Raw genomic sequence first — 25,278 nt, 5'->3', positions numbered from 1 at the left:
AAAAAGAATGGAACTGAACCAAAAACAAATATATGCTTCATGGATTTAGAAAAAGTATTTGACAAAGTTAATTGGAAGATGATGTGGAATATTATGAAGAAAAGTCATATTGACCATAATGATAGAAGAGTGATCAAATATATATATGTAAGACAAATGGGATACATAAGAACAAATAATAAGAAACCATACATATTAGATGTGGAGTAAGATAAGGGTGCATATTATCATCCTTGCTCTTCAACATATATATTGAAAATGCCATCAGAGAAGTTAAAGAAAAGATAAGCAGTGATATAAAGATGGTGGAGAGGAGATATTTTGCCTCAGATTTGCAGATGATATCGCATTCATAGCAAACAGCAGAAGAAGAAGATTAAAAAAGTTAATCAAAGCAACAAATTAAATATTTAACGAATACTACATGAAAATAAATGTTGAAAAAACCAAAATCCTACTGGCAAGCAAGAAACCAAAGATCATAAAGAAAATTAAATTAAATGGGAAAGAGATAAAACAAGTAAAGAATTACAAATACCTAGGCAGTACAATAAAAGAGGAAGGAAGATCAAAAAAAGACAAAGATAGGCATAGCAAAAAAAACCAATTCAATAAAATGCAAAAGGTATTTAAAAAGGAAACTCAAGTCTACAACTAAGGAAAAAACTTATGTATGGACAATGGGAACAGGAGATATTAGAAAACTGGAGGCATTTGAAATGTGGTGTTGGAGACGAATGCAAAAGATAAAATGGACAGACAAAAAATCTAATGAAGTGTTTGAGGAAGTAAATGAACCCAGAACACTGATAAAGATATTAATAACAAGAAGAGACAGATGGATTGGACATATCGTACAACATGAAAGTCTGACGAGAAGAATAATGGAAAGCAAAATCAAAGGAAAAAGACCAAGGAAAAGATACTTTGATCAAATAAAACAAAGCACTAGACTAAAAACATACTACAAAATAAAGAGGAAAGCAAACAGAAGAGAAGAATGGAAGGAAATGCTGCTGAGCTACCAGTCAAAGACTGATGCAACAGAAGAAGATAGTAAGCTGCTTTATATAATGCTAGAACTATTTTGATGGAATTGGGATAGAAAAAGTATCTTCCTGAGCATGAATTTACATTTCATTCCATGGTTTGTTTTTATTTTCAAAACAATTGAAATTAAAATGACATACTTTGTTAGGTTTTGTGCTATCAAATGATAGCATATTAAAGCACGACATACATCATGAGGTCCACATTCCTTAATCACTCAACTTTTATACTAACCAATGAAACATGATTCACCATATTATGATTTTGGTTCGTCAGTGGATGCCTTAGGCTTTTTATCTGTATCACAAAATTATCTATTAGTTATAGTCACAGTTAAAAAAATAATAATAAAATAAAATAAAATAAAAAACTTGCATTTTATATCCCCAAACAGTCTTCACCTTACAAACATTCAAATAATGTGGATCAAAACTAACAGATGAATTATATAGAATAGAATTATGCAGTTTTATTTGAAATAAAAAGAAAGGAAGTGGAGTGTGTGTGTCAGAATGAGAGGAGGGGGAAGAAAGAGCAAAAGTAAATGATATTCTAGTACCAAATGTTATAATTATGAGGAGACCAAATGCAAACATTATTTGAGGTCCCAACTACTCTATGAAATATTTTGTATACTAATAAATTGTAACAATAAATGCTAGAAAGAGAATAGTCTATGTAGAAACAGATAAACAGAAATCACAATCAAAGCAAAGGCATTGGAATTAAGTAATCCAAACTCTTATGCAGTTTTCAATTCCAGACTTGAACTTAGTTCTTATCTTCTGGAAGGAAAGAATTAAGCCATATGCATGTTACCAAGTGATTTTTACATATTCAAAAGCTCAGTTAGTTAATACTTTTATTATCATTATTTTTTTTTGTGTACCCCCCCACACATGAAAGGTTTTTGTAAATCTATAGTACATTTGTATGTGGGTAGGCAAAGTTTTTTATCTATTGTTTTTTTTTTATTTAAATATTTTTTACATAATTCAGAAACTCTTAAATCAAAATAGAATTTTTCAAGCCTGGGTGATGAAATTCATCTCTCACCTAAAGACAATCACAAACAACCATGCCCATAATAGGATCTGAACTTGCGGCCTGTTGGTTGGAAAGCAGATGTGCTAACCTCTCAGTCAACCAAGGCCAGCAAGTTGAACTTTTTGAATTAATGAACATTTATAAAAAAAAATATTTTGTATTAAAGTGAATAAATCAGTGAAAATTCCTTTTGGTGCACTGATATTCTAGCATCGAGATATGCTTTATACTCAAACAGATTTTCCATATCCATGTCACTCTCCTGGTTGTCTAAATGTGGACTTGAATTTAACATTGTGAAAGTACTATATTTTCATCACCTGGTATGAGACTACCACCTGCTTATTGGAGCCTTGAAGTGGCTTGAAATGAGTACCATTTGTGGTCACTGGAGCAGTGTTTTTCCAGATCTACATTTTATTCTATCAATGTACTAGCATGCTACATGTTTACAACCTTTTGTAAATGAAATTGTTATAAAAACAAATACAGTATTGATACATATATCTCTCAATTATTCTGTTACATTGGGAAATTGATTTGCTGGTCTTAACTGATCAGCTAAGGTCAGTTAAGTTAACTGAATATAATAATGCATAGTGTTGATATGCTATCCATAAAAGACTCATTAACTGAAAATCAGATAAGTGAGAGAGAAATGCATCTATGAGAAATAAATGCGAAAAAAAAATAATAAAAATTCTGTATTTTTAAAATTCACATATTTTAACATGATAGCAAGATGAAAATAATCAAATATGGAGTGAAACAAGTAAATTATATAAACATATTCAATAAACTTTTTTTTTTTTTCATTCTTACCTTAAAGCAAGTTGCTTAAGTGATGATGAATTCAACAAGTTACTAATCTGAAATGGGAAGCCAAGATATTTACAAAGATCTTCAAATTCATTATCCATATTCTCTTGAAGTTTCTGAGGAGGTCCAACATCAGTAATAAAGTGGAAAAATATTGCACAACAACGGAGAAAAGGAAGAGAACCAAATTTGATACAATGTACTAGTGAGGTACCAGATGGCATGGGTTTATCTTGACTGAAACCAGCAGCACAGATTACTTCTCTGTAAAAGTGAGCTGCAATTACTGCTTCACTATCTTCAGAACAATCTTCTGTCACATCAGTTTCCATAGTATCATCTTCACAATAATATGTTAACAGTAGCTGCACTAAATGAAATATAAATATCAAGTGCAAGATATGAGAGTCAACTACATTTCCAAGGGCAAAAGGCACAGATAATTTTTTACCTTCTGGGGAGAACAGAACTGGCATGGACAAGCTAAGAAAAACTAGCAGTGCAAAGGCATCCAATTCTAGACAGCACTGTGGACTTGAGAGATAGTGTTCACCAAGTAAAAGGAATCTAAGCATTCTTATGCACTGAGTACAGACTGCTTCCTGATTAAACACATACATACTAGTTCCAGCAAATCGAATAATTGCCTCCAAGCAATGAGAATTACGAGAAGATAATTCTCCAAAGAGAGGTCTTCCTTGCTCACGAAGTAGCCACTCAATTGCATGGATTGAATAACTGCAAGACCACCATGACATTAATGGCACTCTTACATCAGATGTATGAGGATGGACATTTAGTCCTACCTGAAAGAAAATTCACTCATTTAGAAATTTTAAACAGATCAAGTAATACAAGTGAAAATTCTTAAATAGTGAAAATATATAATACTGTGAAATGAAATCTGATCATAAAATATCAACCTAGACTTTAATTTAATAAACTATGCTACCATGGTGTAATGTATACAGACAAATTACACATGAAATGTTGTTTTAACTATATTGCTCCATCACTCTCAGTCAGCAATGAAAAACAGTGCTATGATCATGTGTTGGATTTGGATGTGGGAAATGTGTACTTCAACTTATGGTACAAAAATGTTTAATATAAAAGCAAACTGCTAAAAGTGAAGAATTAATGACTGAAGTGAGTTTAGAGAATTTATAGCAGATACCTGAAGAGGTAGTAATGTCATATACCTAAAGTAAACATTCAATGAACAGAAACTTAATGACAACTTCCACTCTATTTTCAGCCCAGTATTCCAATTGAATAGTACAACACCCCTCCATTACAAGAAGACAATTCTCCAAAGAGATAACTTCCTTGCTCACAAAGTAGCCATTGCGAAGATAATTCAGTCCGTGCAACTGAGAAGCTACTACATGAGCAAGGATCATCTTTTTGCTGATTTAGATCAGCAAAAATATGATCACATTTTTACGACTTGCGATTAGGACAATTATTGTTGATGAATATAAAAGGTGCTTTCCAGCATGGTAAGAATAAAGCATACAATAAAGGTGTCTATTTGAAAGAAAACTTTAGTTTCAATACTTTTTGATCAGACTTCTTAATATTGTAAACCAGTGGTCGATATAACATTGTTAGGTGTTGATTCAGGCTCAGGTGTCGATAGAAAAATATAAGACATCATTGTACGGGTACGGTTAACTTGGATTACCTCCATCCTGAATGACAATGCAATTAAGAGTGAATCGTGGGAACAGTGACATGAATAGGACCTGTACGACGGAGCAAAGTCATGAAAATAATTACGGAGGCCAATCACGTAGGCCAAAATGACGTATTTACCAATAAACGGATGTCGGTGGTTCCCGGAGCGGGGAGCAAGATTGCAACATGCGTGGTTGCTTATTTACTTATACTTACACGTATCAGTCTCATTTTTGGCAATCGACATACAATTATGCGTTAATGTTCTAAAATTCATCAGCATACATATTATAATTCAATCCTTATTCATTCACGAACTAAACTTCTCTATGTTGAAGAGTTGAGCAGGGCTGGTAGTTTTGTACATCATATAGAAATAGTGAGTAGGTATATATTATTTAGACTTATTACTTTTGCTTACTGACTTCAATTTTAATTATTTTGTCACAACCCTAGTAACCACAATGGCAGTTTCAGATTCTAAATAGAAATGCAGACAATATTCGGTAGAATATTTGAAACTTGGGTTTATTGCTTCATTAAGAAACGAAACGAGGCCTATGTGTCTTCTTTGCAAAAAAACGTTTAGTAACGATGCAATGAAACCAGCAAAAATGAAAGATCATCTTCAAAGACTCCATCTCGATAAGAAAGATAAAGATCTTGACTTTTTTAAAGAACTCAAAGAGAAATACACACATCGACCAACTATAAAATCATTTATGAAAGCACCTGCCGAAGCTGACAATAAACAAGGATTAACAGCCTCCTGCAATATTTTTTTAATATAGCAAAAAAAAAAAAAAAAGAAAACCATATAGAATTGCAGAGGAAATTGTTATACCTGCAATCAAAGAAGTAATTGAAACTATAATGAAAAAAAGATTCTGTTCCCGTTTTAAAATGCTTACCATCGAGTGCGAATACCATGAAAAGACGTATTGGTGAAATGGCTGAAGATGTAGAAAAAACTGTAGTATCAGAACTCAAAAACAGTAAGTTCTCCATCCAACTTGATGAATCTATATTCGATAGTTCTTCTATTCTTATGGCTTATATAAGATATTATAGTAAAACCAAACATCAAATTATTGACGAATTTTCATTTGCAAAATATCTTGAAAGTGATAAACAGGGTTGACAATTTTTCAGCGATTGGAGGAATATTTAAATACGTATGATATTCCATTTACTAATATAACAGCCACAGATGGCGCACCTGCAATGGTGGGCCATTATCGAGGTTTCGCTGACTTTCTGAAAGATAAAGTTCAAAGTGTACGTACTATTCATTGTGTGTTGAACCGAAATCATTTGGTGGCAAAAACTCTCAGTGACGAACTGCATGATACTCTAAGAGTGTGTATTAAATCTATTAATCAAATTAGAGCTCATCCTCTTAAATCGCGATTGTTCGCCAAACTTTGTGAAAAAAATGATGCAGTATCAAACCAATTACTCTTGCATACTGAAGTAAGATGGTTGTCTAGAGGTGCAAGTCTACAAAGATTTGTTGAGTTGTTTGACTCAACCCTAGAGTTTCTTACAGATGTTAATTTGTTTTTGAGTGATGAACTGAAGAGAAATAAGAATCATATTTTTTACTTGGCAGACTTATTTTCAAAATTTAATGACGTACAGACCTGTCTACAAAGTAAAGATGTCACAATTATTCAAGCTCAGACGATTCTTTTAGGCTTCCAAGCTAAATTAACCTTATTTAAATCATCATTGTTACGAAAAGATTTTCAGTACTTTTCAAATCAACGGCAATTGGAAGTAAAAGATGAAGACTTAGAAATATACACAAAACATCTTCAAAATTTGAGCGATGATTTTAAATTGCGCTTTGCAGATTTTGAAAACATGCACATTCCAGATTGGGTTATCAGGCCATTTTCTGCAGATATTGAAAATATCGAATGTAACTTACAAGATAAACTTACTGAATTGTCAGTTGATCTTGAAGGTAACGCGTTTTAAAAACAGGACTTTAAGTTACTTTTGGATGAATATAAATGTTGTAGAAAAATATCCAAAACTTTCTGAAGTAGTACTTCCCTTTTTGCCTGCATTTCCCAGCTCGTACATGGTTGAATCTGGTTTCAGCTATGTTAATTCCATTTTCACAAAACAAAGAAATAAGCTAGATATAGAATTCCATGGCAATTTAAGGCTGAAACTTATTAATTTTGAACCCAACATTGCTAATTTTGTCAAGAGTCATGAAGCACACCCTTCACATTGACAACATTAGTAAATTGTATACTAAGTTAATCTTCTTCTTCTACAGCTTCTCCCATTTAAGTGGGGTCACTGTTTGTTATGAGTCTCCTCCACACCTTCCTGTCTTGGGCTGTCACCACATCCAAGTTCTTCATCTTCAAATCCTCTTCTACCAGCTCCCTCCATCTCTTCTTTGGCCGCCCACGCTTCTGCCTTCCTTGCACATCCATCTGCATGACCCTTCTTCCCACATATTCGTCCTCCCTCCTCATCACATGACCAAACCATCTCAACCTTGCCTCCTGTATTTTCGCTCCTAAGTTTATAACTTTCACTGTTCCCCTGACAGTCATTTCTCAGATGATCCTTTCTGGTCACACCGCACATCCACCTAAGCATTCTCATCTCTGCTACTTCCATCCTGCTGATGTTACTTTTCCTCAGGGCCACAGTTTCTATAGCATATGTCATAGCTGGCCTCACTACTGTCCTATAAATTTTGCCTTTCAGATTGATCGGAACCCTCTTATCGCATAACACTCCAGCCATCTCCCTCCAGTTCCTCCAACCTGCTTGTATCCTGCATCCCACTTCCTTCTCCGCTCCTCCATCTTCTTCCACTGTTGAACCTAAGTATCTAAAATCTCTCACCTTCCTGATGACATTTCCTTCCAGCTCCGTCTCCTGGCCACCGCCCACTGCGCAACACATATACTCTGTCTTACTTCTGCTCAGTCTCATACCTCTCTCTTCCAGTACTTTTCTCCATCTTTCCAGTTCAGTTTCCGCTTCTTCTCTTGAATATACACACAGCAAGATGTCATCTGCATACAACATCATCCAAGGTGCATCTTCTCTCACCTCCTCTGTTACCACCTCCATCACAATATTAAACAGAAACGGACTTAATGCTGACCCTTGATGCAAGCCAACTGTTACTTGAAAACTTTCTGTCTGTCCCAAACAGGTCCGAACACTTGTCTTCACATTTCTGTACATTTCCCGCACCAACCTGACATATTTCTCCGGCACCTTCTTCTCCCTCAGACACCTCCAGACTTCTTGCCTTGGCACTCTATCGTATGCTTTCTCCAGATCAATAAATACCAGATGTAGCTCCCTTTGTTTCTCTCGATATTTTTCCATCATCTGTCGTAACGTTGTTGATCTACCAGGCATGAAGCCAAATTGTTCCTTTGCAATCTCCACCTCCTCCCTCAATCTACCATCAAGATTAACGAGGGAAGAAATGGTGTAGTAATTGTGGTGTGTGGCAGAATGAAGGGTGAAGTACTGGACGTGGGTAGAAGGAACGGTATAGGTACCTCGGGTTTGCCATGCCCATACTCACTAAAGTGAGCCCTTGAGGAATGTATACTAAGTTAATAAAAGCGTTATTTTCATATATATATATATATATATATATATATATAAGGAAGATTATATTACTGTTATTTTTTATCTACATTAAATTTTATATTTTATATATTATTTATCCCTCCTATGAAATATGTAATGTTAAGAAGGATGTCAAAAACAAAAACGTATCCCTTTGATGTTAAGCCAATATAATAATATATACTATATTATACATACAATAAACACTAACTATAAAATAAACAATCTAAAAACTCACATAAGTCTTTTTTGCTTGTCCCATTATAATTACGTAATAGTAAAATAGAGGGGGTCAATAAAAAGTCAAGAAACTCTTGAAGGGGTCGACAGTCAAAGAAGTTTGGCGACCCCTGATGTAAATAGTATAATTTAGATGTCAGAAAATAAACAAATCACACAGTATCATAATCTGACTCATAACTACAAACTGGTCATTTATGCAACTGGTAAGAATGATTTAGTAGCTGCCAGTCTGTAGTGAGAGCATGCAGAATGCACGGTGCAAATGCAATTACAGAATTAGCCATAGTCCTTAGCAGTTATAATGAATAAACATGTATTTATCTTTAAGATGAGACCTGTTTAAAAGAGCCTCAACCAGATTCTTCATTTATACAAATCTTTAGGATAAAAGGATAAGTTTATTAGTCATCAAAATTATAGTAACCATATAAAAAAATACTGACCAGTTTGACCACAATGAATGAATGGCTTCTTTGGATAGTAGATTCAATAAGGAATACAAGTTAAATGCAATTAAAAATAACCCAGATGAAATGTGTATTAACTGAATGAGGAAGTGGCATGCAACACTGATTCCTCATTCAGTTAATAATGAGGAATCAGTGGTGGCATGCATCATCTGTTTTCTAGGATACTTTGGAAGGGATTGTTTGAGAAGTTTAACTGTCATGTTGAGAGATCTAATCAATGACTTACAGAATCACTTATGATAAGTCCTTAGTTTTGTTGAGGGAGCCATGTCTGAATGATGGTAGTAGATTCTTTGAAGCAACATGAAAGGAAGTTTTCTTGAAGATGGGCATGGCAGCTTTATCCAATCAATGATATGATTTGTATTGGAAGAATGATGTCCCAATGTTTTTAACTCCTCTGTATGCTACATTGCTGAGAGGTTCCTTCTTTCTTATCTTGAAACTTCTGCAGGTCTGAACCAGTATAAGAAGACCACAAGAACAAAGAATTCTGTAACCTGCCCAACTATTTATAGTAGGTAGAGCTTACTTTTTTTTTTTTTTTGAAGACTGAGGAAGCTGTGTGTGGTTTGGATGGGCTTATAGGCAACTCTGATATGACTTGGGTAGCAGTTTTGCCTGGAATATTTTTGATGTATGGGATGGAAATGGAACTGCTATGATGAATGTGGGGATACTACTGGTATAATGAAAGGACACCAACTTTAAACCTAATATCATTTGTAAGACATAATGAGGGATTATAGCAAACATTAACATTATTATTATTAATGCTATTTTCAATCTTGGTGAAGGGCAGTGTGAGATATTAATAACTAACTTTTCATTTGGTAAGGAAATTTCCTTGTTTGGTTATTGCTATTTTAATGATACTGGAATTTTTTCTCTAGACAGTTTTGTTAGAGTGAGGTTATATGAGTGGTTTGATTTGTTCTCTGAACATAACCAAGTTCAACTTTTCAGTCACCTCTAAATAATTCTAGAAAATGAGTGGCATATACTGCACATCGCTGGATCCTCATTCTATTATTAATACTCAAATAGTTTGAGTTTTTTAAAATTGTATTTAACTTTTATTTCTTACTTAATCGACCACCTTGGAGAAGCCACTCATCCACTATTGTGAAACTATAGTAACAATAAAATACAGACTATTTTCAACAACCAGTAAATCAAATCCTTTTATCACTGAACTTGATTCCATTATTAAACAAGAAAATGGATTTCACTTGTGTAATTTAAGAATGGTCCACGTGGGAAACTGCAACAAACAATATTTCAACTATATATCAAATAGATACTCAAATGATCCTCTTTTCCTGATTGGGAATGGTAATGGTTAAACCATTCCCAATCAAGAAAAGAAACTGCTTATCTCCAACCAGTTTAACCCCATACAAATCATGAATCTGTCCAACCATTAAATACTGCTTTCACATTTGGGGTAGTGCTCATAAGAGTTCTTTATATGAAAACTTGACAATGCAGAAGATAGCAATTAAGCTAATTAAGACCCAAAATGCCAGTTTCACACAGGCATTTTGTTTCTATTGCTGCATCTTCTATCAATATTTCCATGGTAAAATTATCCACCTGAACTGGAATCGATAATTCCTTCACTCTCTACTAAATCCACTGAAATGTGCATAGCAATCACTCAATCCTCCTCCTTCATAATTCAAACTCAGAACAAATTTCTCTTCCTCCTTGTTCATTCCTTCTACTACTGCCCTCTGCAGCAGTCTCCCCTCTTATGTATTGCATTCTGTTATGGAAGCACACAAGTCTTCAAATAAAGTTTCTTCTTTCTCAACTATCCACCATGAATGGATGGATAGTTGAACAACCAACTTTTTTGGTGTATGGGATCAACAAAAAAAAGATCACTTCCTTTCACAATATACGCTACATACAATTATGACAGCATTTACTTTGATATGGCAAAAACTGCTTAAAATCAATTGTTTTAATTATAATTTAACAATTTGAGGAAATCAATGTAAGTCAGTGAACTAATTTTAAGTGTATCTGATCTTCAGATATATTTATAACTGTTTAAAAATAGAGCAAATTTTATTTGAAATAAAAATTATTTTCCAGAACTCCAGGATCTGCATTCTAGAGCAACAGTAAATACCATTACTGTAAAACTGAAAGAAGTGATAAAAATATTAAAGTACCATAAAGCACATTTTTACTTTACAATATTCTTTGTGAAACTGAGTTTAACAAGAGGCAGAGAAAGTGTTAGATACAAATTACACAGCTACACATGACAGTGGAACGGCAGAGTATTTTCGCCAATGCAGATGTCAAAACAGGAAGCTTGTTTAATCTTTTTTTTTTGGTACTTTTAGTTTATATTTCTTCCCTCCATTTAAGAATTTTTACTACTATTTCACAGTATATAATAAAGTATATAATGAACACTGCACATCACACACTGTTTATACCCCATTGTGACTTTGATGTTTGAGATTATCTTTAAGTGGAGTCAGACTTATCATGGGAGGTCACTCAGACTGCAATACCTGCCACACTTTTCCTTGAAAACATTCATTCAGTGTTGGAGCATTCACCATCTGCTCTGGCAATATATTTCATTCATTCATTCACCATACAAAAATTCCCTTCACACCTTCTTACATGACTTTTGTACAATTTCCAGGGGTTACTTCTATTCTTCAGTGGAATTATCTGTGTAACAATTCTCTTAATCCATGTGAGAAGCTCCTCTCATCAGCTTCTATCAATATCACACCTTTTCTCCTCTTATCTACCAAGCTCTACAAGACACACTCCCTTAATAGGCTATTATACTCAACATTCCAGATTCCTGAGCCAGTCATTTGCCTCTGAAATCCAATTTTTTTTTTTTTTTTTTTTTTTTAATCACCCTATAACCAGGTGACTAGATCTGTGCACAGAAATTCAGGTGTTTGCCTTATACAACAAACCTATCATTGCACTATCCTGACTTGCTATGGTTCTTTGCATCATATCAGCAATTTTCTGAGTAACCTTTACAACATGTTGAAGTTTAATGGAGTACAAACTATTTAAATTCTTCCAATATTGTCTCGATCACAAAAACATCAGGGAGTAAAAACTAACACTTGTAACACACATACACACACAAAACTAAAATTACATCCAGTGGATGTAAAACTAGAGTCCTAACTAAGTGGGAATGCTCTTTGGACATCTACAGGAGGTCTTGGTTGTAAATCTTGAAGGATTAATATTTTCCATATTTTGGGAAATTTCTTGCAACTCTATTTCGACTGATTTCTGGACAGCTGCAGATTCTAAAATCAGTCTTTTTCCAAATTTGCTGTGATGTTTTTTTTCAACTGATCCTATGAGTAGTATCCAATGCATGGTCTGCAAGAATAGACTGACCGTAGTCATGATTCCCAATGTATTTTTTGTGTTCTTCTATGCAGACAGTCACGGATCTACCTGTCTATCCATAGTATGCCAAAATGAATAAAACTTTACATACACAAGGAACTGAGAGAAAAGGGAGGGAGGGGGGTCTTCAGTGGAAAAACAAGAGGGTAGCTAGAAATTAAGCAGATAAAAATCCTATGTTGTTATATAGCCAGTAAGTGAAACTCAAGATCGAGAACTACGATCTATATGAGTTTCAATGCCGAAAAACTATCGGCGAAGGCAATTTGAAGCAAAAGGTGGAGCAAGCTCTCTCACTATTCTTGATATTCTCTCATAATGTAAAACACAGCTCCTAGGAGATGTAATACTGTCATTACATTATGAGGAGAGGTCACTACCCAGACTGGTTTCAACCTTTTTTGAGGTCTCATCAGTGAGTAGGTAGACCTGGAAGATATCAAAGCTTAGTGAAAGTATGTAAGTTCTTTTCACTAAGCTTTGATATCTTCCAGGTCTACCTACTCACTGATGAGACCTCAAAAAAGGTTGAAACCGGTCTGGGTAGTGACCTCTCCTCATAATGTAATGACAGTATTACATCTCCTAGGAGCTGTTTTACATTATGAGAGAATATCAAGAATAGTGAGTGAGCTTGCTCCACCTTTGCTTCGAATTGCCTTCGCCGATAGTTTTTCGGCATTGAAACTCATATAGATCTTAGTTCTCGATCTTGAGTTTCACTTACTGGCTATATAACAACATAGGATTTTTATCCGCTTAATTTCTATTAAGTTGCCAGAAAACTAGCCATTTGGCTTTTCATTTTAAAGAGGGTAGCTAGTTTCAGGTGAGGCTTAAAAGCTACACAGAGGCTTTATTCTTTAAACACCTGGCCATTTTTTGGATTACCCAAGATGTAGGAGATGGTGATGGATTTTTTCTTTTTTCTTTTTATTCTGAATCTGCTGCTAATATAAGATAAGAAAGTGTGTTGTGTATATAGCTGAGTTCTGTTGAAAGAGTGGCTTCACTCAAATAAATATTGTAGGCTCCGCTGGTTAGAGTTTTAATGACGCTATATTACTGGGGAGGGAGGATGGGAAAGAAAGGTGATGGAAAATTTTGTGAATATATCTGCCTGTGTGAGTAGGTCTCCTGTATACTGTGAAGGAGGAGAAGTTACCATTAGAAAAAAATATTAATAAAGCATCTAGGAAAAGTAGACTGCTGTTAGTTTCCTTTCCCATCATAAACTAGATTCTTGAATGTAGACTACTGAGATGACAGAGAAAAGAGTAATATGGCTGAACCATGAGTCCAAATTGAGAACACATTGTCAAAATATCTTAGTCAAATAGAAGTTTGGTGTGTGCGTGTGAGGGGGACTGAGGTAAGAGCTTGTTTCTCAAAATTTTCCATGCAAAAATTAATAAGTAGCGGTAAGAGGAGGATAATCCATAGCATTCTCTATCTGTTTCTAAATTTTGTTCTTCCAAGAAAAATATCAAGAGAATACTGGTAAACAGTGAAGTGATGTCAAAGCTAACCAATATATCTGTATGATTTAATATTAAGTTCTCAACTGAAGTTTTAAACTGGGTAGAGTTGTTTTATATAGGATGTGGTATGACCTGTGTGGAGGGAAACAGTGTGCGAGACAGAATACTGGTGATGTGAAGTCTGCTGTTTGCTATTTTGGGAACCAAGCTGAACACAGATTCTGTGTTCAACATAGTTTAGCACCGGTACTTGTTTTGGTGCCATGGTAAAATTGTGGCCAAGGATTAGGTTGCTGATAGCATATTTGTTAAGCCTTTTTGATGACAGTTGCAGTCAAAGATGCCTTTATAACTTCAGCTTCCAATCCACCCAGAATCCCTGATTCCTCACCTTCTGAAGCAGAGTTCCTCCAACAATAATAATCCTGATTCCACATTCTCTGGCAAAAGTGCATGATTTTACACTTTACAATGTTGAAGTGACATCCCAATTTTTCAGTTGAAAGCACCAACCTATTCAAATCCTCTTGTAATCACATCAGAGCTTTCTGACACTGCTCTTTCTAATTTAGTATCATTGTCAAACAAGTGAACATCTCTTCTCACACTATATTACTGATATAAAAATTCAACAGTGGCCAGCAATCCCTGTAATCAAGCTATCATATGACTATCCATCCCTATCTAACTCGAAACTGAGTTAGATTCCCAAAGTCCAAAGTAGTTTCTGTTGAACACTGCCATCTCCTCTACATATTCCTTTAATGCACAGCAATATCCCATCCAGTCCCACACCCACCACATTAACATTGAGGTTACTTAAAATTCTAAAAAAACATTTGCATTACTGAACTGCCTGCCTTCTATCCTCCATCCTATTGTTAGTCAACACCAATTCCAACCCTCAACCTCCACCTTATTGGAAGCTTGACATGGCTTGGAAAAGTACTATTTAGTCTCTAAAATTTCTGGATTATCTAACTTAGCTCAGTCGGGGTGCTTAAGGGTCAAAGCTGTATAACTGAGAGGAGACCTCCACATAGCCTTTAAAGGAATGCAGAGAACCGACCAGGGCTTCTGACCTAATGTCCAATCCTCACCTTCTCGTGGTGCACCCTGTTGGGTATCTACCTGGATACTGAACGAATGAGGATGGGCTGACAATTTGGGATTTAGCTGACCAAATGGTATTCTTATTGGCTTAAACAAAATACAAAATGATGGTACAACATGACAAAATTTCATGCCAGCTGGGGATCGCCCCGGTTAAACAAGGTCCCCGTTGTTTTTGCCAGGGAACCAGGACGAACAGCGAAAAGTCAGCTACTGGAACAAACCCCAACTCAATATCACCAGAGTTGAAGATCGGTACTATCAACATAAGAAGCCTGAATGGCAAAGAAATGGAGCTAGCTGAGGAATTAGATAAGTACCAGATTGACATAATAGAGGTGACTGAAACAAAAAAGACAAAAACTGGCGAGATCTTTCTGAGCAAGAAATTTATTTATTGCTCAGATATGACTTATTTGTGCCTATGGTCCCACAGAAGGCTCTACTAAGGTAGAAGTGGAAGAATTTTTTGAGGCTCTAGAGAAAGCTACTGACACAATGAAAAAGGAAAAGTTGGTTCTTGTTGGAGATCTAAATAGCAAAGTAGGAAGTGATTGTCAGATATACAAAAATGTTTTGGGAAAATTTGGACAAAAGAGTAAAGCTAATAATAATGGCAAATACCTGTTAGATTTCTGCTCAGGACATGGATTGCTTATTACTAACACAATGTTCCAACATAAAAATGTGCACAAGTTCACATGGCAAGGAATAAGAAAAGTTTCATTGACTATGTTATTGTTGATGGTGATGTTTTCTCCTTAGTGCAGGACACCAGAGTGTACAGAGGATTTGAAATTGGAAGTGATCACTATTTAGTCTTGAGTAGGATAAAATTGAATTTCATATTGAAAATAATAACATGCAAGAAAGTTTTAAAACGAATAAAAATTGAGCAGCTCTCAGATGTGAAGTGTAGACTAAAATACACAAGGATTATTGAAGAAAAAATGAAAGAGTTTGAGAACAGGAACCAAACCTTGAAGATTCAGTGGCAAGCCTTGAAGAAAACCCTGATTGATTCAGCCAGAGAGGCATGTGGTGAGGTTGTCTGCAAGGACAGAAAAATCAGAACTCCCTGGTGGACACAGGAAATAAAAGAGGCAGTGAAGGAAAAGAAGAAAGCATATCAAAAATTTCTGGCAAATAAGTCAGCTTGTGCTCTTAGAGAATACAGAAATAAATGCAAGAAAGCTAAACACTGTGTAAAACTAGCCAAACAAAAGTCATGGGAGGACTTTGGCAAGAACATAGAAAATAAATATCAAGAAGGTGACAAAATATTCTGGAGGTTGTTGAAGAAACTCAGAAATGAAGGAAAGTGCTGTAAAAGACATTAGAGATGATAAAGGTGTCATGAACAGACTGATACGGTACAAAGTGCCTTAGACGATAGAAATATAAGATCTGATAATGTTGGAGTCATGACAAGTAATAGACTGATTTGAAGGAAAATTATAGATAGGAAGTTAGTAATGATGTAAATTTTTCATATAGTACTATCATATCCTGTACACCCCTTGAGGGTACATGGCAGGAATTTGATGGTGATGAGGTTTACAAACTTTTTGTGCATGGAATTCACATAAATAAAAAATATTGCAACAATGTAAACTGCCTTTCATTGTCTGTAGACTTATGGTACTCATGCTGGATATTCCAGATTAAGCATGAGAAAACAGTAATTTGGTTTTTCATGTTGCTTGGTCTGGAATACCTTTTTCATCATAAACTGTTTTTGTTCTGAAGTAATCAGTTTCTTTTATTCTCGACAGCAATGAAAATAAGTTTATTATATGTAATTCTTAATGGTTATTGCAATTTATAATGTACATCTAATACATTACCTGACCTTTTTTGAGGGGAGTGACAGGATACCAGCCATCTCCAACAATCAAATACACTATAAACATCCTGAGATAGTCTATAGCTGCAGTAATTAACTCTCATTATAACAAACACCAGCTTTTACAAATTCAGTAGCCTGTAATAGTTAGTGAAAAGTTCTAACAATGCACCATAGGTGCAACTATGCTAAAAGAAATTCACTATAACCAATTATTCCTGTGGTTCCTACAAATTCGATATAGTGGGATTATATATATATGTTATGAGAGAGAGAGATCCTTTCACAGAAAAGGGCTTGTAATAAGTGTTTACCCCCCACCCCCCACACACACGTGGAGAAAAAAAAGAAGTATATTTAAAAATTTACATTTAAGAATTTGAAGGTAATTAGTTTCGACTGTTATATAATTAAGTTCAAAATATATTATCTTTTAAACTTAATTATATAACAGTCAAAACTAAGTTTCCTTCTTTCTATGATAAATAACCTTCAAATTCTTAAATGTAAAATTTTAAATATGCTTTTTTCATGTGTCTGTGTGTGTGGAGGGGGGGGGAGTTAAATACTTATTACAAACCCTTTTCGGTGTAATTGCCAATGCACGAAATTAAGTTTAAGATAGAATCCCACTGCAAAACTGACTATTGGAAAGAAGAGTTAGAAAAATACCCAAAATGAAGAATTTTGTTACAAAAAACCAGAAAGAGTTTCCATTTAACTCAATCCACTGAGTTAAATGGGATTTAACTCAATCCACTTTGAGTGGTTTTAATCCTCATTTTTTTTTCCCTTCATTGATTCTATAAAACAAATTTAAGTGAAGTCTGAAATTTTTGGTGATTGTGTTTTGAATTCCTGATGAGGCTGATAGCAGTTAAGGGATAATTACCACTTCAAAAGCAACACAGTAAATATAGAAAATAGGAACAAATATTAATTTACTGTTTCAGCAATTACCTCTTTGCTTAATGCTGTTTTTCAATCTATTCTGCTAAGTCCATTCTGTTTAACTTGTGGAAAGTTATGTGCAAACATATTGCTGGTATTGGAATTTTTTTTTTTTTCATTTTGGTTACAGTTGTGTTGAAGATATTAAAATGTCTGAGGAGCTGTTCTTAAATAATATCACAATCTAGAAAGGAAAAAGAACTTTGGAAAATATGACAGTGAAGGCAACAAGTTAAGAGCAACCTTTGATCACAAAGCATTTTTTAGAAAGTTTTGAAATCTCAGATTAGAAACAGCAATTTAATTTTTAAAATCTAAGAAAATTCACTTCAAAAAATATTTAAAAAAACTGACCAACTCAAAAATAATACTCCAGGAAGATTACTTCAGTAATTATGATTACTCAAATAATAGATTAACTTAAACTAGTTTAAATTTGCAAGGCACCTAAGAAGGGGAAAGGAAGTTTGAAAAAAAAAATGGTAATGTACAAAAAACTTTTCTACATTACCAGAATGACCATTTGGAAGCAGATTTTGTAACCATTTACATAGAACATGAACAATAGCTAAGGCTTCTAAAGGAGATTCATGAGATGGAAACAAGTCTGATTACTACCACCTGGGATGCAAAAATTCTATTATGAGAGCTTTTCAACCAAAGACAAGTTAGCCAGTTTTATATGGAGATAGTAGTCTTTTCCTTCAGTGAACCCTAGATTTTCTTCTTGCAAAACACAAACTAGCGAGAAGAACTTATACAATTAACCAATACAATACGCTGGCCGCAGCCTTGGTTGCTTCGGCCATAAATCCAATAACATATCAGATTTATCATTTGGAGTTGTGTGAGCACATTGGAGATATACTTGATATCATAAAACAGAATGTCCAACGTTTATTTTTCACTGTCTCCTATCATCTTTTATTATCACTAAGTCACTTTATTTAAAATTTTCAACTCTCCTTCTTAATAAATACTTTTCATTTGAAATACTGTTGCAACTTAAGAGTGAAATTTAAAAAAAAAAATAATCATCATCATCATCATCATCATCAAATTCCTGTTATGTACCCTCAAGGGGTGTACAGGACATGATAGTACTACATGAAAAAATTACATCATTATTAATTTCCTATCTACAATTTTCCTCCAAATCAGTCTGTTACTTGTCAAGACTCCAACATTATCAGATCTTATATTTCTATCGTCTAAAGCACTTTGTACAGTATCAATCAACCTATATCTTGGTCTTCCTCTAGGTCGTTTTGCTGCCAGCCTGGCAGAAAACACTTGTTTTGCTAATCTTTCCTCGCCCATTCTGTTTAAGTGACCATACCACCTGAGATTAGCTCTGCTAACACATTCCTGGATGCTGACAATTTTAAGTTCTTTCCTAATATCCTCGTTTTTAATATGATATTGCCATTGATGCCATCTGTTCACGCCTATAATCTTTCTCAGGACTCTCATATCTGTGGTCTCTAGTCTTTGGTCAAGTGTTTTACTTCTGACCCAGCTCTCAGATCCATAAGTTAAAACTGGTTTGAACACTGTCTTGTACACAGCTAATTTAGTGTTCCGACTAATTTCTTTCTTATTCCATATGAATTTATTCAATCGACTTCCCACCATACCAGCTTTGCTTATTCTGTTGTCTATTTCTATATTTAATTTACCATCTTCAGTAAAAATCGTGCCTAAATAGCTGAAATGTTTTACTTGTTCCACAGGTTCTCCATTCACAACACAGTTGACATTTTCAATGACTCTGCCTATTTTCATTGTCTTTGTCTTTTTATTGCTGACCTTCATACCATATCTATTACAACAGCTATTCAATTTAGTCAGAGAATCTTGCAGACTTGTAGCAGATTTATTTAGAAGTATAACATCATCTGCATAAAGCAAAGAGCTGACATTAACATCTACAATTTTGATATCATGTTTAATACCACTTTCCTTCATAATGTGATCCATATAGATAATGAATAACAGAGGGGATAATGTACATCCTTGTCTCACACCAGATTTAACATTAAACCATCTTCCTGTACTTCCTTCAATTCTAACTGCTGACTTACAACTCAAATAAAGACTAAGTATTGCTTGATATAATGCCCCATTGACACCATATAACTGCAGCGTATTGAATAGCTTCTCTCTTGGCACCTTGTCATATGCCTTTTCCAGATCGACAAAACTTAAATACAGATCTTTGTTATATTCCCATGCTTTCTCGACTATTTGTCGTAAAGTGAAGATCTGATCCTGACAGCCTCTATTTGGCCTGAATCCAGCTTGTTCTTCACCAAGCTTTTCTTCCACAATTCTTCTCAACCGTTTCTCAAGTATACTTGCATAGATCTTGCCAGGAACACTCAGTAGGGAAATACCTCTGTAATTCTCACATGCAGTTTTATTTCCCTTTTTATATATAGGTACTATGAGAGCTCTACTCCAGTCATCGGGAATCGTCCCTCTGTCCAGGCTTTCTGAACTATGCAGTGCAGCCACTGTAAGACTCTTATACCACCATACTTCAGCATTTCTGGTCGAATATCATCTACTCCTGCTGCCTTTCCACATTTCAAGCCTTTGATGGCTTTTACTACTTCAAGTATGGATATGTATTCCTGACTGCATGCCTGGTCAGTGTTTTTTTATCACAGTGCTGTCATCACTGCTTGTTTCATTTAGCAGTTTTTCAAAGTAATTACTCCATACTTCAAGGATATCTTTTTCTCCCGTTTTCATGTCACCTTTATCATCTCTAATTCCTTTTATAGCACTCTTTCCTCCATTCTTCAGCTTCTTCAACAACCTCCAGAATATTTTGCCACCTTCTTGATATTTATTTTCTATATTCTTGCCAAAGTCCTCCCATGACTTTTGTTTAGCTAGTTTTACACAGTGTTTAGCATTCTTGCATTTGTCTCAATATTCTCTAAGAGCACAAGCTGAATAATAATAATAATATATATATATATATATATATATATATATATATAGGTTATCAGGCTGCATCAAAATTGACCTGCATTCTTTCAGATTTACCTTATACATATACAATTAACACTTGTGTTCAAGTTCTCTGTAGTTTACAATTTAAAACACTTAAAGCCAATTACAAAAAAGCAAGAGCTAAAAGATTGAAAGGAAAATGTGTGACAGCTGAATTAATTTCTTTAAATTTTACAATAATATGGATTTCTTTGCAAAATTTGCAATAAAGCAATCTGCATAATAGTTATATAACAAATCCAAAAGCACACCCCAACTTAACATCACCAGAGATAAAGATCAGTACTATCAACATTAGAAGCCTGAATGGCAAAGAAATGGAGCTAGCTGAGGAATTAGATAAGTACCAGATCAACATAATAAGGGTGACTGAAACAAAAAAGACAAAAACTGGTGAGATCTTTCTGAGCAATAAATACAAAATGTTATATTCAGGCAATGACAATCAAGGAAAAGAACGAGTAGCCATAGTATTCAACACTAAATAGGAGGTTAATCTTCTTGAATGGCAGGCAGTCTCAAGTAGAGTAATGCGGGCAAATATGAGAATTGGAACTGGACAATGAGACTTATTTGTGCCTATGGTCCCACAGAAGGTTCTACTAAGGTAGAAGTGGAGGAATTTTTTGATGCTTTAGAAAAAGCAACTGACACAATGAAAAAGGAAAAGTTGGTCCTTGTTGGGGATCTAAATAGCAGAGTAGGAAATGATTGTCAGACATACAAAAATATTTTGGGAAAATTTGGAGAAAAGAGCAAAGCTAATAATAATGGCAAATACCTGTTGGATTTCTGCTCAGGACATGGATTAGTTATTACTAACACCATGTTCAAACATAGAAATGTGCACAAATTCACATGGAGAGAAGAGGCAAGGAATAAGAAAAGTCTCATTGATTATGTTAATGTTGATAGTGATGTTTTCTCCCTGGTGCAGGACACCAGAGTGTACAGAGGATTTGAAATTGGAAGGTGATCACTATTTAGTCTTGAGCAGGATAAAATTTAATTTCATATTGAAAAAGAATGACATGCAAGAAAGTTTTTTAAAGCAAATAAAAGTTGAGCAGCTCTCAGATGTAAACTGTAGAGTAAAATACACAAAGATTATTGAAGAAAATATGAAAGAGTTTGAGAACAAGAACCAAACCTTGGAGATTCAGTGGCAAACCTTGATGAAAACCCTGATTGATTCAGCCAGAGAGGCATGTGGTGAGGTTGTCTGCAAGGACAGAAAAATCAGAACTCCATGGTGGACACAGGACGTTAAAGAGGCAGTGAAGGAAGAGAAGAAAGCATATCAAATGTTACTGGCAAATAAGTCAGTTTGTGCTCTTAGAGAATACAGAGACAAATGTAAGAAAGCTAAACGCTGTGTAAAATTAGGTAAACAAAAGTAATGGGAGGACTTCGGCAAGAACATAGAAAATAAATATCAAGAAGGTGGCAAGATATTCTGGAGGTTGTTGAAATGGAGCATAGAAATGGAGGAAAGTGTGCTGTAAAAGGAGTTAGAGATGATAAAGGTGAGATGAAAACGGGCGAAAAAGATATCATTGAAGTATGGAGTAATTACTTCGAAAAATTGCTAAATGAAACAAGCAGTGATAGCGGTAAAAAACACTCAATGAGTATACAGTCAGGAATACATACTTGAAGTAGAAAAAGCCATCAAAGGCTTGAAACATAGAAAGGCAGCAGGAGTAGATGATATCTGACCAGAAATGCTGATTTATGGTGGTACAAAAGTCTTACAGTGGCTGCACTGTAGTTCAGAAAGCGTGGACAGAGGGACGAATTCCTGATGATTGGAGTAGAGCTCTCATAGTACCCATATATAAAAAGGGAAATAAAATTGAATATGAGAATTACAGAAGTATTTCTCTACTGAGTGTTCCTGGCAAGATCTATGCAAGTATACTTGAGAAACAGTTGAGAAGAATTGTGGAAGAAAAGCTTGGTGAAGAACAAGCTGGATTCAGGCCAAATAGAGGCTGTCAGGATCAGATCTTCACTTTACGACAAATAGTTGAGAAAGCATGGGAATATAACGAAGATTTGTATTTAAGTTTTGTCGATCTGGAAAAGGCATATGACAAGGTGCCATGAGAGAAGCTATTCAATATGCTACAGTTATATGGTGTCAATGGGCCATTATTTCAAGCAATACTTAGTCTTTATTTGAGTTGTAAGTCAGCAGTTAGAATTGAAGGAAGTACAGGAAAATGGTTTAATGTTAAATCTGGTGTCAGACAAGGATGTACATTATCTCCGCTGTTATTCATTATCTATATGGATCACATTATGAAGGAAAGTAGTATTAAAAATGATATCAGAATTGGAGATGTTAATGTCAGCTCTTTGCTTCATGCGGACGATGTTATACTTCTAAATAAATCCGCTACAAGTTTGCAAGATTCCCTGACTAAATTGAATAACTGTTTTAATAGATATGGTATGATGGTCAGCATTAAAAAGACAAAGACAATGAAAATAGGTAGAATTGTTGAAAATGTCAACTGTTTTTTAAACAGGGAACCTGTGGAACGAGTAAAACATTTCAGCTACTTAAGCACAATTTTTAGTGAAGATGATAAATCAAATATGGAAATAGACAACAGAATCAACAAAGCTGGTATGATAGGAAGTCAATTGAAAAAATTCATACGGAATAAGAGAGAAATTAGTCAGAACACTAAATTAACTGTATACAAGACAGTGTTCAAACCAGTTTTTTTAACTTATGGATCTGAGAGCTGGGTCAGAAATAAAACACTTGACCAAAGACTAGAGACTGGAGATATGAGAGTGCTAAGAATGATTGGAGTCGTGAACAGATGGCATCAATGGCAATATCATATTAAAAACGAGGATATTGGGAAAGAACTTGACATTGTCAGCATCCAAGAATGGGTTAGCAGAGCTAATCTCAGATGGTATGGTCACTTAAACAGAATGGGCGAGGAAAGATTAGCAAAACAAGTGTTCTCTGCCAGGTTGGCAGGTAAACGACCCAGAGGAAGACCAAGATATAGGGTGATTGATAAGATAGAAAGTGAATAGATATCATCTAAGGAAGTGCTTTAGACGATAGAAATATAACATCTAATAATGTTGGAGTCTTTACAAGTAACAGACTGATTTGGAGGAAAATTGGAAATAGGAAGTTAGTAATGATGTAAATTTTTCATGTAGTACTATTATATCCTGTACACCCCTTGAGGGTACATGGCAGGAATTTGATGATGATCCAAAATTATTACAGACAGGAAAGAATTACACAAGTAAGAAAGTGCCTTATTATTAATGTATTTTTTCTAAATTTTCATTTAGATATGATCAATACTAATTCTCAAAGTATTTTATTTTTAAGGAAATCTGAACTTACTGTATATGTTGCTTGTGAAAACAGCTTCATCATTTCAACTAAACTATCTGAGAAGACTATCTCTCTACTATCATTATCAAGCTTGTTATATGATGAAAAAAGTGATACAAATTTCTCAGAAAATTCGTGTGGTAAGAAAGCAGCTACTTCGTTAAGTGATGTGGGTTTATAATTTTGTGTAACTTTGTCTCCACCTTCAGCTGAAAAAAAAATTACACAAGTAAATCCAAAATATCAGCATAGAATAAACAAAATTATACTTAAAATATAAGCAAATGAATTCTTGAACATTTTTTTAAAGTACTGTGTGTTCTTACGATCTCTTTTGGGCACAACAGAGCACTTCTGAAATAAAATTGTACTCAAAGGAACATTTTTGAGAGTATCTTGGACAGCTCCAATTACCAGACATACAAGGGGTATTCCAAAAGTAATGCTTTCATTGATTGTGATAGCCCTCCATCTAAGAGAGAGGCATGTCAATGAAAAACAAAAGATAGTCTGAAATGCTTATCTTTTTAAAGATTGAAAGGAAGCCACCATTTCCAATATATTCACAATTTCAATGTTTCCTCCACTGCTAAGACATTGTAAAATCTTCTGGTTGTTTTCAGAACCACTTTTTTTTTTACATGTTTGTCATTTCCAAAATGGGTACTCTACATGCATCTTCAAAGTTAGGAAATAACCAGAAATCTAATCCTGCTGTAAAAGGTATGTTTCATAACTTCAAGTTCAATATTTTTGATAGATATGTTGCACGCAGCAATGGTTGCTGTTTGGCATATTCATGATAAACTTATACGAAAGTGTTAAAACCAATTTAAAAAAAAAAAAAGGAAGAGCTAAAAGTATGAAAGGAAAATTTGTGCCAAACTGAATTAATTTCTGCAAGATCAAATAATTTGGTGAATTTATTGTCATCCCTTTCACCATACACTTGTCAAATGTGATTTCCAATCACAATTTTGTAAGAAGAAGTGTTTCCTTTTTGTAATGTTGATGCAAGTGGTAAACTTCCAGTCTCACATGTTTAATTTCATTAGTCAGCCAATGTGGCACCCAACACATGCACACTTTATTATTATTATTATTATCCAAACAAAAAAATTAAAATTTAATAAG

The 25,278-nt window shown here is 34.5% G+C and overlaps 1 protein-coding gene across 3 annotated transcripts in view; it reads right to left on the bottom strand.

The window, feature by feature from the left end:
* Nucleotides 1-25,278, bottom strand: part of Ubr1 (Ubr1 ubiquitin ligase) — a 150,873-nt gene that overhangs the window by 26,788 nt on the left and 98,807 nt on the right. For all 3 annotated transcript variants that reach the window (XM_090412593.1, XM_090412591.1, XM_090412592.1), the window contains exons 8-9: nt 24,154-24,353; nt 2,920-3,722 (exon numbers count right to left, since the gene is read on the bottom strand). In XM_090412593.1, the coding sequence (XP_090268719.1) occupies nt 2,920-3,722; nt 24,154-24,353 (1,003 nt within the window). The remainder of the gene's footprint in view (nt 1-2,919; nt 3,723-24,153; nt 24,354-25,278) is intronic.

This window comes from Typopeltis vanoorti, chromosome 23 (genome assembly GCF_054136105.1).
Source record: "Typopeltis vanoorti isolate ZY-2024b chromosome 23, IOZ_Tvanoo_1.0, whole genome shotgun sequence".
Taxonomy (NCBI): domain Eukaryota; kingdom Metazoa; phylum Arthropoda; class Arachnida; order Uropygi; family Thelyphonidae; genus Typopeltis; species Typopeltis vanoorti.
This window is presented reverse-complemented; position numbering and strand designations above follow the sequence as displayed.